The 17,819-nt window shown below is 44.5% G+C and overlaps 1 protein-coding gene across 1 annotated transcript in view; it reads left to right on the top strand.

The window, feature by feature from the left end:
• Window positions 1-2,330: 2,330 nt before the first annotated feature.
• CCNYL1 (cyclin Y like 1) overlaps window positions 2,331-17,819 on the top strand; it is a 37,272-nt gene continuing 21,783 nt past the window's right edge. The window contains exons 1-3 of the mRNA XM_030952054.1: window positions 2,331-2,776; window positions 15,217-15,291; window positions 17,564-17,598. Of these exons, the coding sequence (XP_030807914.1) occupies window positions 2,536-2,776; window positions 15,217-15,291; window positions 17,564-17,598 (351 nt within the window). The 5' untranslated portion in view covers window positions 2,331-2,535. The remainder of the gene's footprint in view (window positions 2,777-15,216; window positions 15,292-17,563; window positions 17,599-17,819) is intronic.

Below are 17,819 nucleotides of genomic sequence, written 5' to 3'. Positions count from 1 at the left end.
ATTACACACTGAGAACAAGTATGAAATCCATGGGAAACTTCAGCCTCTGTGAGGCAGAGGAACCAAAACCTTCACACCCAAATAGCAGTGAGGCACATCACATACTCCAACCACTCTGAGTTCCCAGCATTTTTCACCTATCAGCACAAGTACGTGGGGTTTTGGCTTCTGGCCCCAAAGGCTGGGTCCTGGTGCTCAGCTGCCCAGTGAGCCACTCTTGCTCACTTCCTCACCCTTGAACAAGGATTTTCCACTGCCCAAACCGCAGCTTTGGCAAAGGATTTCCTTGAGGCTGCTCCAAAGCTGAGAGTTAGTAGAGGTCCCAGCTTGCTGCTGGGATGCCCCTAGGCACTTGCTGCAGCTGCACTTCCCTTTGCTGAAGCCAGGCAGCCTCACAGCCCACGGCTGCAGGAGCAGACAGACTGGCTTTAGGCACAGACCCTGGGCATGGCTGCTGTCCCGCTGAGGTGTGCAGATTTGCCTGTGCCTCCTAGCACTGCTCTGCATGGAGCAGCTCACCTCCAGCGGCGTGGAGCCCCTGGAAGGGGCCCAGCAGTGCAGCAGGAGTGCAGCTTGCTCAGCCTCTCCAGCTTCTGAAAATAGTCAGCCAGGTGCAAGGAGTGAGGGAAGGTATTGCTCTTCTCGTGCAAGAGGAAATTATGCCAGTTTTCATATTAAATAGTGCAGATACAAGCCAACTCTTATTCTTTATTCTCGCTTGAGAATTAATTACTTCAATAAGTCACGGCAACCCTCTAGCTTATTTTTCCCCACCATGCTCACAAAAAATCAGTGGGTGCAATGCCAGAGGGAAGAAAACACCAATCTCTCAATGGCTATTTTGCATGAAGCCCCTTTTCCCGTCCCTGACCCAGGTCAGTCTCCTGTTCCACCCAATGGTGAATCCCTGGCCCTTCCTAGAACTGGGAGCAGGACTGGCTGGCCTACAGCTTTCCAAGCAGAGTGCAGAGGCTGCAGAGGGACTTCAGTTGGCCTGAAGTGGTTCAAGAAGAGCTGAAAGCAAATCTTCCCCAAGGCCCTGGTGTAATCCACAGCAAGGTCAGATTCCTCTGGAGTAACAAGGCTTTGCAAACTGTCAGTAGCATGCAGACAGGCTTAGCTAACACAGAAATTGCTGGTAAGTGAAAAGGTATCATTCATCAGTCTGAGGGAATAATCCTCATGTAAGACTATAAATCATTTGGTTTGTCATTTTATTGTGCCTGGGATTAAGTTGTACAAATTCTGGAAACACAGCATCTCTGACTTTCTCTCTTAAAAGAAACTACACATGGTTTGCCCTAAAACTCCCGTGTTTGTCATCACACGAGAGAGCCAACATGGGGATTTTTCCTACAAAATGGAGTAAAACCCTGAGCCTGCTTATCTTTGGAATAACTGCCAGCATGATAGCAGAGTTTTGTAGTACTTTTGTGTGTTCCTAAGTCTTCTGCAGACCCATTCTTCTTATCAGGGGCCAGAGTTAAATTTTTGTAGCGACAGCGGGTTGTTTCTTTGCTGAACAACGCATGTTTGCCTTTATCAGGGCCTCTGACTGCTGTGGGTATCTCGCCCTCTAATCCATCTTCCTTGGAGTGTATTTGAACATTCCAGTCCTCTGAGGAGCTCTCAGGTAACTGAAACTCAGAAGCGAATCCGCAGCTCCTGGGGACTTTGAGTGCTCCCTGGCGATGCCGGCGGCCCCGTGCAGTGTGGCATTCCCGGACTGCCGGCAGGTACCGCGCACGGCAGGAGCTGAGCGCCCGGCGAGCGGTTGCCCCGGCCCGGGAGCCCTTCAGCCCCGTAGAGGGAGGGGAGGGGCCGGGCACGGGCTGCTCCAGCTCGCAGGAGCTGCGGCGGGGCTGCCGCCGGGGCAGCGCTGGCGTTGTGGCTCGTGTTCCTGCGAGTGGCTGTCCCCAGGCTGTCCCGCTGTCCCCCGGGCTGTCCCCCACGTGTCCCCCCGGCTGTCCCCGGGCTGTTCCCCGGCTGTCCCCGGGCTGTCCCCGCCTGTCGCGCATTCCCGCACGGCCGCTCCCGCCGGGCCCGCGGCACGTGCACGCCGGGCCAGCGCGAACCCCCCGGGGGCGGGGCCGAGCGCGCGGCGCCGAGCGGGCGTGGCCGGGGGCGCGTCTGAGGCCTCGCGGCCGGCGGTGCGTGCGCGCGTGCGCGTGCGGAAGGCGCGGGGAGGGAGGGCGGAGACGCGGGCCAGCGGAGGAGCGGCGGCGGCCGCGTGACGAGCCCCGCGCCCATTGGCGGAGCGGCCGTCACGCGGCGCCGCGGCGGGAGGCGATTGGGCGGTGGCGGGGCGGGGCCCGGGCTCCCCCGGCGGGCGCTCGCGCGAGGCCTGTGCTCGCCGCGTGCAGGAGGCGGCGGGGCGGTCGCGCGGCCGTGGGGGCGGGCGGGGCCGCGCGCGGCCGGGGCGGGGGGGAGGCGCTGAGCCCGCCCCGCGCTCCGACCCGCCCTGCGCCCGCCTCCCCTCCCCCGGCCCAGCCCGGAGCCGCGCAGCCGGGGCCCGGCGGGGGAGCTCCGAGCTCCATGGGCAACACCGTCACCTGCTGCGTATCCCCGGACGCCAGCCCCAAGCTCAGCCGGGCTCGCGGCGGCGGCGGCGGGGCAGCGCCGGGGCCCGATCGCTGGGCGGACGCGTACCAGGCGGCGGCAGCTGGCGGCGGCGGCGGCGGCTCGGGGTCGGCGGAGGCCGAGTCGGGGGACTCGGATCCCGGCGGCGGCGGCGGCCCCCACCTCCAGCACATCAGCGACCGGGAGTTCCCGGATGGTGAGCGGCGGGCGGGCGGGGAGCGCCGGGCACCGCATCCCTGTGCCCTCGGTGCCCCCGCTCCGCCCGGGCGGGCACCCGGGGGGCACCGGCGGCTCGAGGCGCGGCCCCTTTGTCCGGCGGCGGGGGCAGCGCGGTCCCGCCGGCCCCGCGGGGCTCGGCCCGCGCCGCGCCCCAGCCAAAGTTCCCCGCGGCTGTCACGGCGCCGGCACAGCCCCGGCGGGTCCGCCTGCGGGCCGGGACCTCCGCCCGCGGGACGAGCCTGGGGCTGCTCGGCGAGTCCCCGCCCGGGCCGGGAGCGCCTCCCCTGCCGGGCAGCGCCCGGCCCTGCCCGGATTCCGCAGAGGGGGTCGGGGAACAAGAGGAGAACGTGGCAGAGCCCCCGGGTGCTCCTGGCTGAGGCGGAGAAGTCTGGCTGCTCCTTTCTCCCCAACTATGGAGTCGTGACTCGGCCGTAGTGTTCGGGCAAAGCTGCTGCATTTCCAGTCTCTGTTGAACAGGAGGAAGGAAGAGGGTGTGTGGGGAGTAAGGGAATTAAGAATTACAAAGATTGTGCGCATATGACATCACCGTGGCTGGACGTGAGTAATTTATACTGTGGCTGTGTGGGGTTGTAACTGTGGACTCATGACACCGGCGCTCCTTGTCGCGTAGCTCTCGGTGTTCCCAATTTGCTTTCCTTGGACTCATGGGAAGAAGGTACGTGTGTGCTGCTCCGATGGCTTGCAGTGACACCCGGGGCGCTGGTACCTCACAGAGCCGCTCTGTAGGCATCTCCTGCCGGGCCGGGAGAGCCGCAGGGCTCTGCTGCCCGGAGGGGCCTCCCCAGACCTGTAAGAGGTTCGGGGTGCTCGCTCTGCCCGGGAGAGCCGCAGGGCTCTGCTGCCCGGAGGGGGCTCCCCCCACGTGTAACAGGTTCGGGGTGCTCCTGCTGCCACTGCTGCTGCAGCCGCACGGTGCAGTCTAGCACCTCATGATATTCAAAACTTAGTTTAATTAACAAACATCTTGCTGTTCCTCTTTGCAATTATAACCACGCCTATGCGAAATAGATTCACTTGGAAAAAGATAGTCTGCCTGACATCTTTATGTACGGTGCGTACAATAACAATAATCACTGTAATCCATGCTCTTCTTGAACTTAAGAAAAAATTTTTTGCTATCAGACTCGTTGCAGAAGAGTGTGAGGAGACCCTCAGAAATGGAATTATTCACCTTGCAGGGTTCTGCACAGCACCATATGGTGCAGCTGTTCCAGAAATGAGATGGAACAGTCAGCCCCTTGGAGCTCCTCTGAGACAGCTGTGCAGTAGTAGAAATTATGTTTGCTGCCTGGGAGAAATAAACCTTTATTTTTGCAGGAAGATTATTACAGAACTCTCTCAACTCATTAAGGGAGGAGGAGCTAAACTCTCTAAAGATTCTAATAAGCCAAGCAAAAATGCCTAAGCTGAACAAATCTCCTCAGGAATAAGGGTTGTACTTGTTTGAGTCTTTAGTATGTGATCATGTCAGCTGTGCTAAGTAACAGATTTAATTGTGAATTCATCCATGTTTCAGGACTGGCCTTGAAGTAGAGATGTATTAATTTTTTTTTAATTTGCAAGCCTGAATAAGACTGTATTGTCCAAGAATAAGATACTAGCTGTCTATCACAAATTTTACTTTTGTGGCTATAGAAACTTGAGTCTTCAGGCAGGAGATAATGCTAGAATTAGACCTGCATAAATGGTATATGTTTAAGATTATTTTAAAGATCACTTTTACAGTGGTATGTGGTTCACTATTGCCCTCCAAAGTTGATCTGCTGCAAGTGATAGATGATATTTGAAGTTTTCTGATTTATACAACTCTTTAGGGGTGCAGAAAGTATCAAAGTTTGATACCTTTATTAAAATAAAGTTCAGGATGGTCAGTTTTAAAAGTAAAACTTCTTGTGTTGATTTTTGAATGTTGCAAAGCACTCCCTGATAGAATCGAAGCAGTTAAGTTCAACATGAAAAGCACTATTTGTGAAGTCTGAAATCAAGTGTTATGATCCAGGCTTTATGAAGAAGTTAGAAGTGAGACAGCTATTTGTTTAATTTACTACCTCCTATGAAAGAATAAATCTATAATAGACCAGATAGCTATGCCCATTCCTCTTAAACTCTAGGACGTGAAAGCTGTTGGCATACTCAAACCATGCAGACAGCCTGCATGTTTCTGTGCTCTTGACTACTAGAAAGTATTAGTTTCATTTGGGGGATAAAACATATTTCTGTAATTGATAATTGTATAATATTGTAGGCTAGCTAAGATGCAACTTAGTCTATAATGGGAGGCTAAGAACCTACTGACTGCCCTTCACTTGAATCCTTTGGCAGGGAGAAAGGAGAAAGCTGCAAGGAAAAAGTCAAGATCATTTTGGCTATTTTTGTTCCATGTTGCTCGGTTCTAGGAGTTTCTAAGAAAACAGCTAAATATATCAGAAAGCTAGCATCTGAATGGGATGGAGATGCTTCATTCCTTAAGTTTCTACCTCTATGTTGTTTGTTGTTCTAAAGTCTGTCTTAAGTACTTTTGCACTTGTTTTGCCAAAATTGAATGTTTTGGTTGTATCAGGAATGCAGAAGTTACCAACTGAGCTTTGGCCTTTTTGTTTTTGTGTTGTTTCATAGCTTTGTGTTGCTCTTCCATAGCAAGTGGAATGTGTTCCTCGCAGGTCTGTGCTCTTAAGTGAGGATTATTCTGTAGCTTCTCCAGCACTCTCCTTAACAGGCACTACTTTCCAGTCAGCACTGCTTGGATTGTCTGTATCAGATCAGAAGGAAACAAGAAAATTCTCAGTTTCTTAAAATGGACAAATTACAATGTGGTATCTATGTATGACAAAAAAGCAGTGGTCGGTGGAACGGAGGTAAAACACACAGTAAAACTGAAAGACTTATGTTTCAACAAAGGTTAATTCAAACAGGAAAGGTTTGTCAGATCCTCTACTAGGAGAATTTAAAGCATGACCTTGTATTTTATGGCTCTCAAGATCCTGAGCTATAACCTGTTTGGTGCACACTTTCTCCAAACAAGAAATAAGCCTGTATTTGTGGCTTGATATGCTAAGGCAAGTTGGATTAAGTAAACAGGGAATAAACATAACTGTGAAAACAGAAGTTTTTTCCAAATAGGTTCATGCCTACTGATAATATTAAATATCAAAGTTTACCATGAATCTAAAGCAGCTAGTTGACTTTTTAGCTGAGCATTAAGTGTTCCTTAAATCAGCAGTTCAACACAGTTTGCATTGACCAGAAAGGCTTTCCTATCTAGTTTTAGTAATGGTAGCTCTTTGATCTTAGTGCGCCATGTAGTGAGCTGTGGTGGTTGGTTTGGTGTTTGGTTGTTTGGGTTTGTGTGGTTGTTTGGGTTTTCCCCCCCAAATGAGTGCCTGCTAATCTTTATTTTGGGCATCCTTTTTTTGTTTTCCTTGAGATTTTTTTTCTTGTTATGTAGGGGAAGAACTTCTTGGCGCTGACACTTTCTTGCTAGATCCCTATGTTTAAACATAGATCCACTTCTTCAAAATTTCTTTGATCCTTGGATAAAACTAGAACAAGACCTTGCTTAGCAGATGTTTCTCACTTGTGCTTGAAATCATCTCCCTGCAGTGCTGCTGTTCACTGAGTTTGAGCAGAGGTTTGTCTGATTCCCCTGAACCAAGGGGAAGAGTGCTGCCCTACTGAAGTGGTGGGACAAAGTGACCTGGTACCCTCACCTGAATAACTGAGGGTGGAGAATGACAAGGGAAAAGACAGTCAGGGATGAGAGGGAACAACAAATGGGACCAGGAGAGGAGCTGAGTGGAATGTGATCATCACACACTGGTTAGATGGGAAAGCAAATGGAAGAGGACCTTGAAGAGGGATGTAGTAAGTGAGATTTACCTGGCTAGTACCTAGAGTAACTCTTGAAAGCTTCAGGTTGTCTGCATGCTGAAGTTATTGAACAGTGTTGAAGGTGAACAGATACTTGGATATATTGATTGTCTGTGATCTGGTTGTCTATACCAGGTTGTCTGTAAATCTCCTTGCAGAAGGTCTAAATACTGTTCATTTGTTTCTCTTATATAATTTCATCTTATTTCAGGCATGTGGGTGGAGGTTTTTTCCTGTTTTTTTTTTTTTTTTTTTAGTTTGGGGTTGGTCTGTTGTTGGGTTTTTTTTAAATCCTAGTTAAAATGTTAGTTAAGTTAAAACATTTTGGTGCAAAGAATCAGCTTTTTGATGCCAGCAGTTTCATCACAGGGAAGGCTTAACCATCTTGTGTTGGTTTTTGTGCCTCTGTATTTGAAGATCTGTAGCTGCATAGGTTGACAAATACTGTTGTCTATTTGGACAAACATGAAGCCAGAGCTAAAAACCAAATTATGCTCTGGTGCCTTTTCTTAGTATTCCCTCTCCTTTTTTCCTTGTAGTCACCGAGTTTTTCACCTAACTTAGGCTCCCTCTTGGTTCCCCATAACTGTCAGTATCCCTTTCCAAAAACTGACTAGACATTCATTACAGAGGTGTTTGTAGCAGTTGCAGATAGTCTGTGATCTTGACAAATATGAAATATTGTACTTTCTGTAAGCCTGATACACCTTCCACGTTGTTACCTTAAGAAGCTTGATGCCATGGCCTCTAGAAATTATCTGTGAAGTACCTGTAGTGGAAATCACTGAATCACAAAGTCATCTAGGAGCAGCAATGAAATTTTCCTATAGAATTGGGAATTTGAAATAAAATAATTAATTGCTGCAGTATAATATTTGTATTTCTGTTTCTGTGCTTGGATGCTGCTGGCAACTAAAGAATCCTCTATCCTTTTTTTCTCTTCAGTAAGTCTTGGAGACTTTTGCAGCAGGCAAGTAAACCTTAGGTTTTTAAGAATAGTTGGTATAGAACACATGTACTTGAAGCTCATGTGGAGGGAGACTGATTTGTGTTTCTGGTGTGTTTCTTCAGGCTTTCAGCATAACAGGTATTGAAAGGAAATATATCATCGGGGGGGTTTGATGAGACTTGGAGAACTAAGGAAACTGAATTACTTTCAATCTGAACTTTTTTTTTTTTTTAACTCATTCTGTGTGACTTACCTCTCTCATCCTTATCTGCTGGCTTTCTTTAGGAGATTTGCTCTTTTCCCTTCTAGCTGCAGGGTAGATGCTGTAGAACAACAGAAGTTCAGTGGCTAGAAGTATGTGTTCTCAAGTGTGATCGTTGTGGTGAGGTCATACCAAAAAGCTGACTAACAGGGGAATGAACTCTTGCACAGCCAACAAAACACAAAACCCTACTCCTCCCTGATTCATATTGCATGTTAAATTAACATTTCTAGCAATGTTTCTTCCACATACAGGGGGAAGGAAGAAGTTACTGTGGGAGGCAGGAGGGAAATTCTACCAAACATGAAGGACCCAGACCTGGCAACCTGCCAGCAAGTTTTAGATTTTTAAACCTATCTGGTTTTTTTCTTCATTACATCTAGAGTTTGAGTGTGCACTTTTATTTCACTCACTAGAAAATTAATGTTTTCAGAAGAAAATTCTGAATATTTTGATTTCAAGAGATAAGTGAGGATGGTGCTGACTTAAAAAAACTTGGTGCTATTTATTTAAATCCTTAGTAAAGCCAGATGAATGAAATTGAAGATCTTCCTTGCAGGTGATGTGAATATCAGGATTACCTTGACAGCTTGCACAAAAATCCCCCTGTCAGCCAGGTAGCATTCTCCAATGTTTGACAAGCTGTGTGTGTATAGCACAGCTTTGCTTCTGAAAGGGTCTCCAATCATTGCAGTACCCAAACATTGTTGGTTTTTTTCCAGTTTAGTGAAAACTAACACCGGCTTGTTATGAAATGTGTCAGTCAGGCTCAGATAATAAAGTGCTGAATGCCAGTATATTTCAAAGACTAAAACAAGTTTTTCTGTAAAGCTCTTGGATATGTTTTGTTATGTGGATAGTTATTTACAGAACAAACTGCAAGTAAGGTCCAGGCTTCATTTGAAGTTTGCAAGTGTGAGCAATTGGAAGAGGTGAAAAATGTACCACATGCCAGTCCTTCAGGTGGCATGTGACACCAGCAAACACTGCAGTGTGCCTTGCTTTGGTCACCTACAGACACAACCTGAGACTGGAATTTCTGGCACTCACCTGTTCTGCTTTCTGAACCATGACTTGGAAGTGAGGCAGAGAATATGTGAGGAGTGTTGTGGGCATGCTTTCCTTATGCCTGCTGTTTTCAGTGTGCATCTAAGATTCTAAAATTTGGTTGCTCTTTAATGTATACCAAAATTTGGTTTGGTATGGTATGGTTTGGTGGTTTTGGGTTGGTTTTGTTTTTTTCTTTGGTTTGGTTTGGTTTTTTGGGGGGGTTGTTTTTTGGTTTGGTTTGGTTTTGGTTTTTTTTTTTGTTTTGGCTTATCAGTTAGAAAATTAGAGCTGTGGACTTCGACTTTAACCTCTGGTGATAGTGAGTTGTGTTATGTGTGAAGGTCGGTGTGGGGAATAAAAAGTGACAGCATAGAACTAATTCTTTCTCCTTGTCCTTTATATGATCCTAGATTAAATGCAGTACAGGAACACATCCCTGACAAAACATTAGTTACTTCTGCAATCTAGCTTGTGAGCTACTGTTTTCCTTCTAGTTCAAAGATAAAATCTTAGGGGCATCTTGTTTACCACTGTTTTAACTTGTCATGCTTTTGCTGTGAAATTTGGGGCACTCCTGATACCCTGCCTTGGCTAAAATCTGTAGAAGTGCTTATAACCCTGGCAGGTACATCAGGAAATGTGTGGAAGCCTGCTGGCTCCATTTGGCCCAGAAAGGGAGGGTGGGTGTCGTGTTCTGTCGTGTTCTGTCGTGTTCTGTCGTGTTCTGTCGTGTTCTGTCGTGTTCTGTCGTGTTCTGTGGACAAATCGCAGCTGTGTTTCCCCAGCAGGGGCTGTGAACAGGGTGCAATAAGATCATGTTGGGATGTCCTGGGGAGGCTGTACAGAGTAGTGTGCATACTCCTGCACTTTGAGAAATGAAAGAACACATGTTAATATGGTATTGATTTGTTTTTAGTCCACAGAAATTAACAAATTACTTAAACACTAGGTATTCTCCAGTATTTAATATATATCTGCACTTTTGCTTTCTAAAGTCTTCTGATCTTAATAGTAAATTTGAAAAGTTTACTGTGTTAGTTTCTCCAGCCCAGCTCTGGAGTGTGGTGTAAAAATGCAAATAATTCCTTCCTAATTAAGAGTTTGTTGTATATTGAAGTGATTTCTGCATCCTTCCGAAACATCAGTGTGTACTTAGGTATGTGCTGGGTATTGGTAATGATGTTACTGTTTCTGTAGTAGTGCCATAAAAATTAATTGACAGCTATTAAATAGCTTTAAACTATCCTTCTGTGTCTATTGTGTAAATTCACAATATTTAGAAATAATCTTTTAACAATCTTTCAACAGGGAGAGTTGCAAATAGAGAGCAACCTATGCATGCTGGGCTCTCTGGTGCATTTGGAGTGGCTGGGACAAATAAAGCAGGTTAAATGTAGAAACCAGAGTTGTAACTTTCCTAAAAAGTTCTGGGAAAAGAATTAGAGTAACATAATTTGAAGGAGAAATAATTTTATATGAAATTATTGTTAGGAATAACAGACTTTCTGAAGTGGATTGGCGGATTTACTCATCTAATTTGTTACAATTTACATCTTTATTGGCAGTGTTAAGTGGCTTGCATCTTTACAGCATAGGGTAATGAAATATAAGGGAAACTCAAGCATTAGTCACAGCTAGTAAGTCATTGAGCAAGTGACAAAACACAATTTACAGCAAAGAGATTATTGTATTCTTTAATGCTTTAAAGTTGTGCTGTATCAAAATGTTACTGCTGTCTAGGGAAGCAAAGGATGGGGCTAAAACTGTTAAAGGAAATGCAGTAGCTTATTGTTCTGAAGTAGTGAAATTGTCAAAGGGCTGCTACTTAGTGTCATCTTTGACTGTCAGCTTTATTCACAGGATAATACATGTAGCAGGATGCAATGTGTAAAATGTGTTTGTAATAATTAGAAGTCACCCGTGGAGGTGTGTAAACCATAGATAAGTAGCTAGCATAATAAATTCCTAAAACCTACACACCTTCTTACATGGCATGGATAAAAGTAGTCTTCATGTGGATTTTGTGTTGTGGAAAGGATGCAAGATCTTGAGCTAGGGCAGAGGATTGATTGCCTTTAAAGTTGCTGTGATCTGCCCTGTGGGGGACTGTGTGTGCACAGCAGCAGCAGAGGTGGCTGGGATTGTCTGGAGTGCAAGCAAGCTGCAAAGGATTCCTCAGAGGGGGAATGGTGGCAGGGGGAAGCACGTTCAGGCTTCTCTGCTTCACCTGGAGGCAGGGTGATCTGACAAGCTTGGTAGTACACATGAGTAAATGGCTCTGAGAGATGCAGAGAAATAAGGGGGAAGGTTGTTTTTAACACACAGTTCTCAGGCAGGGGAAGGGCCCTTGTGTAGCAGCATTATTGTCCTGCTCTCATAGACCTAATTTCTGGTGGGAATCTTCCCTTCTCACCTCTTTATCACTAAGTGTGAGGGTCTGATAGAAAGTGTTTTGATTTATATTGAGTTAATAGCCTCTAGAGCAAAAATGTTCTGGAGCTGTTTTCTTGTTTTTTGTATCATCCTTTTGTTCCTCTCATTTCTCTCATTCTTGTTTCTGCACATTTTAATTCCTATTATTCCTGTTTATTCTGTGTCATACATGCTTTCTTTTTCTATTAGCTTACTATGAAGCTTGAGTTTTCTGTCATAAAACTTCTGATGCAGCTCCTACTCAAGGCTTCCCTTCAGGGCTAGTGTTTTGGCTTTGGGCTCATAAGTGCTGCCAGGATGAAGTATTAGGAGTTGTGCTTGGTCGTGAGTCAAATTGTTTGCAGACAGATTTATCTCTTCCTCTGCCTTTTCTTTTGCTGTTTCCCATTAAATTTTACCTCTGCTTATGCCCTTATCTGCCTCTTGCCTTATGTTTCCTTCAGCTGTATTGCTGTTGCTTTTTGGTACTTCATGGGTAACATTGGTAGTTCAGGATGAGCAAATCACATGACTGCTTTTTCCATTGCTTAGAAAAAAGCGTTGTCCAGGGAAAATGGCACAGGCAGGATGGTTAAAGTTCTCTGGCAGCTTCTAAGGGGAAAGCTGCAGGGCGGTGGTCTGTTAAATGCATCTTTGCAGTCTCTTGCCAGACCAAAGCAGGTACGCTGTGTCTGCCGTGTTATCCTGGAATAACAAACCCAGCTACAGTTGGTCTTGGTCATTTCTGGTGGGCTTTTGTACTGAGAGCTGTGTGGTGTGTCTTGGACTATTAGTACCTTAACTCTGGTTGTATAATCTGTGTTGTGGGTTTAATGTGCTGTGGCTGCTGACACACCTGACTTCATCCAGAGAAAGTGTCTGGCAGAGCCAGTATGGACCTGGAGCCAGTGAGGTCTGTGATCCTTTCAGTTCTGTTCCTCCCCTTAAATGTGTGGGTCTGCTTGGCTCAGGGGGTTGGCTCACGTGGCCTTGTCAATTTTGTGTCACTCAGTGCATGCTGCAGTGCTGTGGATCTTCTTGCCTGGAATGACAAAAAGACATTGCAGACACTTCTTGTCTGGGATGAAAGTTGGTTATGTTCATTCTTGTGCTTTTAGTCCCAGACCTGATTTCTAGCATGTGAGAGGCATGGATATAGGCACTGATATAGGCACTGGCAGAGCACAAGGAGAGGCAGAAGCAATGTAAGAAGTGAACGTTAACAAGTCACATGGTTTCAAAGTAAATCAAAACCATAGGGATGTCAAGATAGTAGTGTATTTTTTAATGAGGTGAGGGAGGATGGGTGTTATCCTGTATTGTCTCTTCCCTGGGAAAAAAAGCATCTGTCCTGCTTAATGTTTATCAGTGACCTGGAGGAGGTGATGGAGGATGCCCAAATTGCAGATGACAGCCAACAGTCAGTGTGCTGGAGGCTGCTTATTCAGAGTGATCTGAGCACTGGGCCAAGACCAACCCTATGAAATTCACCAAGGAGAAACATGGAGTCCTGTGCTAGGAGTTACTGACTTCAGTGCCCTTTTCCTTCAGTTTTCCTGTGCTTTTTCCTCCCCAGTTCTCCTTGCTGCCTTTCCCTAAATATGGCCCAAGACTTGTACAGTCCTACAAGCTCTTCCCTCCCATTCCATAGTGAGTCTCATAGCCCTGTAGGCATCAGTCCCCCAGATGGGAAAGGTGATCTAGGCTCTGTGGACCCTCATTGGAAGTTTTCAAGGCTCAGCTCAGTAAAACATGAGCAGCCTCATGTTCTACCAAAAGCTGATTCTGTTTTCAGCAAGAGGTTGAACTGGAGACCTCTGAGAACCGTCCTAACCGGACTTACCCAGTTATTCTAAAAGTTGCTGCTGAACTGTAAATAAGTAAGTTCTCAGTCATTGGCTCTGTTTGCATCATAACTTGCTGATAATAATCTGTATTTTAAGTCTGCATATTGCAGTCTTGATTGGCCTGTTGATGATACTTCAGTTACTTACAGGCTGGCAAAATTACTTCCACTTCTGAATCACTGTTTGTGTTGAGTTTGTTAATGCAGTGCTAGCATTAGAAGCTGGATACTGTCTCTTAAATGTGATTTCGTTAAATCAGTGTTAGAAACTTGTCAGACTTGTGGACAAGTTTTAAACAAGTTATACTGTTTTGTTAAGATGCTACAAGTGGTACTTGAAATGTGGCAATATGGCATGCTATTGCATGCTGGGTTTTTTATTCTTTCAGAGAATCAACTGTGTATCAGAAGTACTTGAGGTATGAGCTGTGAGGCAAATTCCACTCTAGGGCATCCAAGCCAGGACTTCTTACATTTTACTGCATGAATAAATTCAGGAATCTGTTCACTGTGTGCTGTGAATGAGCACAGTAAGGTGACAGTGGAAATACTGGTTTTGTAAATTAACTTTTTAAAACTTCACAAGATGATCTGCTTTCATGGCTGACTCTGGTCTTTTTGAGAGGAGGGGAGAAATTCCCTTTTGATCAGTCTTGGTGTTCCTAAACAGATGTTGGCTACTTAAACAGTAGAGATCCAAAATTACAGTGGTCCACATCCTGGAGCAGTGCCAGAGCAACAGGGCTGGACTAAGATCAGCAGTGTGGTAAAGCCCAGTACCTGGTAAACATGGATGTCTGGACAGCAGTGTTGTGCATTCCCAGTGGGAATCTGGAATGATCAGTTTTGGGGCCTGTGCACTTCTGCAGTGATGTTCCCTTGCTGGTGCATGGGGGCTGTGGCACCAACATTCACACAGTTAAAACCAGCACCTAGGCAGTTTGTGGTGTGGCAGAGTTCTGTTGGTTGGGTGCATAAAATATTATGGTTTTTTTTTAATTAAAAATTGATGCTGATTCTTAGCTGGCTTTTCTTTTTAGGGGTGTGGCAGCTGTGTTGGTGTCCGAGCTTGCACACTTCAGAGTGCAAGTGCCGATGCAGGAGTGTGTGTGCTTGTATGGCTGGCATGGCATAAGAGTGACAACTGTACATGGATGCAAAATTGCTCTTCCCAGGACTTGGAGGATCACAGTCCTAGATGATTCTGTTCCTGTGTTCCATAAGTCACTGTGTCTGTAGCATGACTTCCTCAGAACAGCTGTTTCTGCCGTCAAAGCTAAGGCAGCTCAGAATTTCATCGTGATGGTCACAGTTTCATCAACAAACTTGTGGTCACTTCCATCTTAATCTAAGGGAGTAATATATCCTCTTCTAAAGCCATCACTGCTCTGTTGTGGCAAAGGATTAAAGCAGTCATTTGGTTCTTCAGTAACTCCATTTTAGCTTTACATGGTTTTATTGAAATTCCAAAAGAACTGAATAGTGTAAGCTCCATGTTTTGATATTTATCAGCACTGTAAATGTTACTTATTAGGTTCTTTTGTAAGACCACAGAGATTGTTTCCTGCTGTATTTGGTACATAAAGCATAGAGGGAAGGACCAGAGAGAGAAAGATCAGCAGTGATAATTTTTTGTTGTTTTGGTATGATTTTTTAAAATTATTCTCTTGATAAAGTTCTAGCTTTCTGCTCACTACTGAGCACATGCCCCACAGTCAGCTACCCTAACATGCAGGGGCACAGATTGACTTTTGAAGATAAATGGATTTTTGAGATCTCCCTGTCCTTTTTTTTTTTTTTTTTTTTTTTTTCTTCCTCGGGGGAAAAAATGTAAAATTTTTATTCATCTTGGCAAAAGTACAGTTCTGTTTCAGAGAGACAGCCCATTCTACATGGGTTTGATCATATTTCCATCACTGTGCTTGAGAACTTTGAGGATGGGTGGGAATTGTTGCAGTTACCATTTTTTATTAAAAGTATCTCCTTTTTTTTTTGTCCTTCCTATTTCAGATTTAGCCTTGGAATCTAATCCATCTGATCATCCCAGAGCAAGCACAATTTTCCTGAGCAAGTCACAAACAGATGGTAAGCTAAGGTTTTTTTCCAATTTAACAAAAAACAGGAAAAAATTGGAAAAGTAACCAGAAGTAACAGATGAAGAACAGTGTTTCAATTCTTCCAAAGCATAGGGATTAGTAATTTATGTATTTACACAGAAACTTGTTTGTAGTCCATTTTACTTAACACTTAAAATCACTTGAGCTTTAAAATGCTTAAGTATCAGATTTCAGAGTGCAAATCCTAGTGGGCTGAAGGAGCAAGGCTCTCTTCATTAGTGTAATTCAAGCTTCAAGCAGTGGTGGGTTTTTTAATGACCAAGGACTGTTTCAGAAATTGTTTTAAAGTAAAAAAGTTGTAGTGGAAAAAAGTTAATTTTTCTGTAATAAATAATAAGCCTAAGCCATCAGTCTATACCAGTTGCTTTTGAATATGTTGTTTTAAACTGTTTGAATAGTTTTAGAGGATAAATATTCTCCAATCCCAGTTTTAATTATCTAGATATATTGGGATTCTCAATTTCTTTGCAGATCCTGTATTTAAGTAATAACTCAATTTTCAATGTCTTTGCAGATCCTGTGTTTACCTCATAACTCAGTTTTGAAACAATTGCTATAGCTTGTGCATTCCAAAAGGCTGTTAAAAAGTGGAGACATTTCTATATTGCACATATAAAAATTCTGTTGTCAAATTCTGACAATAGGACATTTTGAAGTTGCAACTAAAACAAAGTATAAGATAATCTTTTTTAAATGCTTCTGTTTCTTTTATGGTTGGTTCTTGTTTGAAGCACTGTTTTGCTAAGAAAGTGATGCACTTGAGCTTGCATGTGTTGATGGAAAGCTGCAGTGTGTCTTTTAACTTGGCACAGCTTTGCCACAGAAAAGAATTATTTTAACAGGTCTGTCAGTTGCTGTCCTGCTATTCAGTCTTGTGGCAAGTTGTAGAGTTGTCAGTTGTATCAACTTTGCAGTGCTCAGATAATCTGTGAGCAGTGGGAACAAGCACTAGCCTGGTTCTCCAGAAAAGATGATACCAAAGAGATGTAAAGACCTCGTTTTTTGGGGCCTCTGAGGTCAGTCTTCAGACAGCCAGAGGGCCTGACCTGCTCATTTCAGACACCTCTGAGCTGAGCAGTGCTGGAGGTGCAGCTCACACTGACACAGTTCATGAACAGTCGCTGTGCAGCCTTCCAGCCTTGCTCTCAAATGCTCCAGCTACGTGAACAGCCTTCTTGGGGGTAGTATTGCTTCAAAATCTCATCTGGATTTCTTCAAGTGAAGTGTATTGAATTGTGTAGGCTTGTGTTCATGCAGAAAAAGGCTCCTCTAGGTGAGGTAGTAACTATTAAACTATTTTCTGAAGTTTGTATTAAATTAATTAATTTTTATGGAGAAGTCAGGCAGAATAATTTATTTTCTAATTTCCCTTGTTCTTCTTTAGTTGACCTTGCATAGAATTAGTAGAATTGATATCCATAAATTCTCTCTCAGTGAGATATTATCAGGATTATGAGTTTTGATTTATGAAAAAAGACTAAAAAAATGCAGATACTCTTTTCCAATTGTCAGTTTTTCTAAAAATGTAAGAGGATGTGTCCTGCTCAAGAGTGGTAACGATCTGAGGTTAGAACTGTGGAGAGGTGCCTGTCCATGCTGGTCACATTTGTGTACTTAGTGCATTTGTGCAGCTCTCCCTAGCACTGTTGTATTGCTGCTGTCACAGCTGGAAGTTTAACCTTGCGGTCTCTTTTGAAAGACTAACACCATTTAAAATGATCAAATGACATGGTTGCAATTATATGATAAATAGGTGCACAGCTTGTGCCAGCATCTTCTGTACAGTGAAATACCCTTTCACCTTCTGCTCATGGGAGGAGAGAGAACACCTAAATAATGCCGGGCACCTCACTTCCTCCTTGTGTGCCTTTGGCTGGCTCAGGGTAGGCTGGTTTTGCTTCTGTTTGCTGTTGGATGTTGGACATGGGCTGTTTGAACTATCTGAAATCATCCTGTTTCTCTTGATACACAGCATCTTTTCAAAGCTGAGACATTTTTCCCCTTAGTGTGATGGGTAGTTGTTCCTAAATGTACACATGGGTAGACAGAAGGAGTATGTAGCTTTACCAGCTTCATAAAACATGGTATTTTTTCCTCAAACTACTTTTCCAGACACCTAAAATAAAATTTGAAACTTTTAATACACCCATACTTTAGAAAACTAGGTTAATAGAATTGCTTTATTGAATGAATGTAAATTGAGAAACCTTTCAGTTCACATTATTTTTCCTTCTTTCTAGTGCGAGAGAAGAGGAAGAGTAACCATATAAATCATGTAAGTAAACTGGATTCTGTGTAAATAATATTAGGATACTGGGACAAAGACAAATTGAAGGAAACAACTGTAGTAGTTCTAGGTATATAGTCTTACACATGTTCCAAATCTTCCTTAGAAGGGTAAAACTGAATTAACTTTGCCTGTCTCTAAGCAATAAGCAGGCCCAATATCACAAAGCATAGAATGGCTGATGTCAAAAGAATAAAAATTTGAAAAAC

This window comes from Camarhynchus parvulus, chromosome 7 (assembly GCF_901933205.1).
Source record: "Camarhynchus parvulus chromosome 7, STF_HiC, whole genome shotgun sequence".
Classification (NCBI taxonomy): domain Eukaryota; kingdom Metazoa; phylum Chordata; class Aves; order Passeriformes; family Thraupidae; genus Camarhynchus; species Camarhynchus parvulus.
The sequence above is the reverse complement of the archived record's forward strand: the minus strand, read 5'-3'. Positions and strand labels throughout refer to the sequence as shown.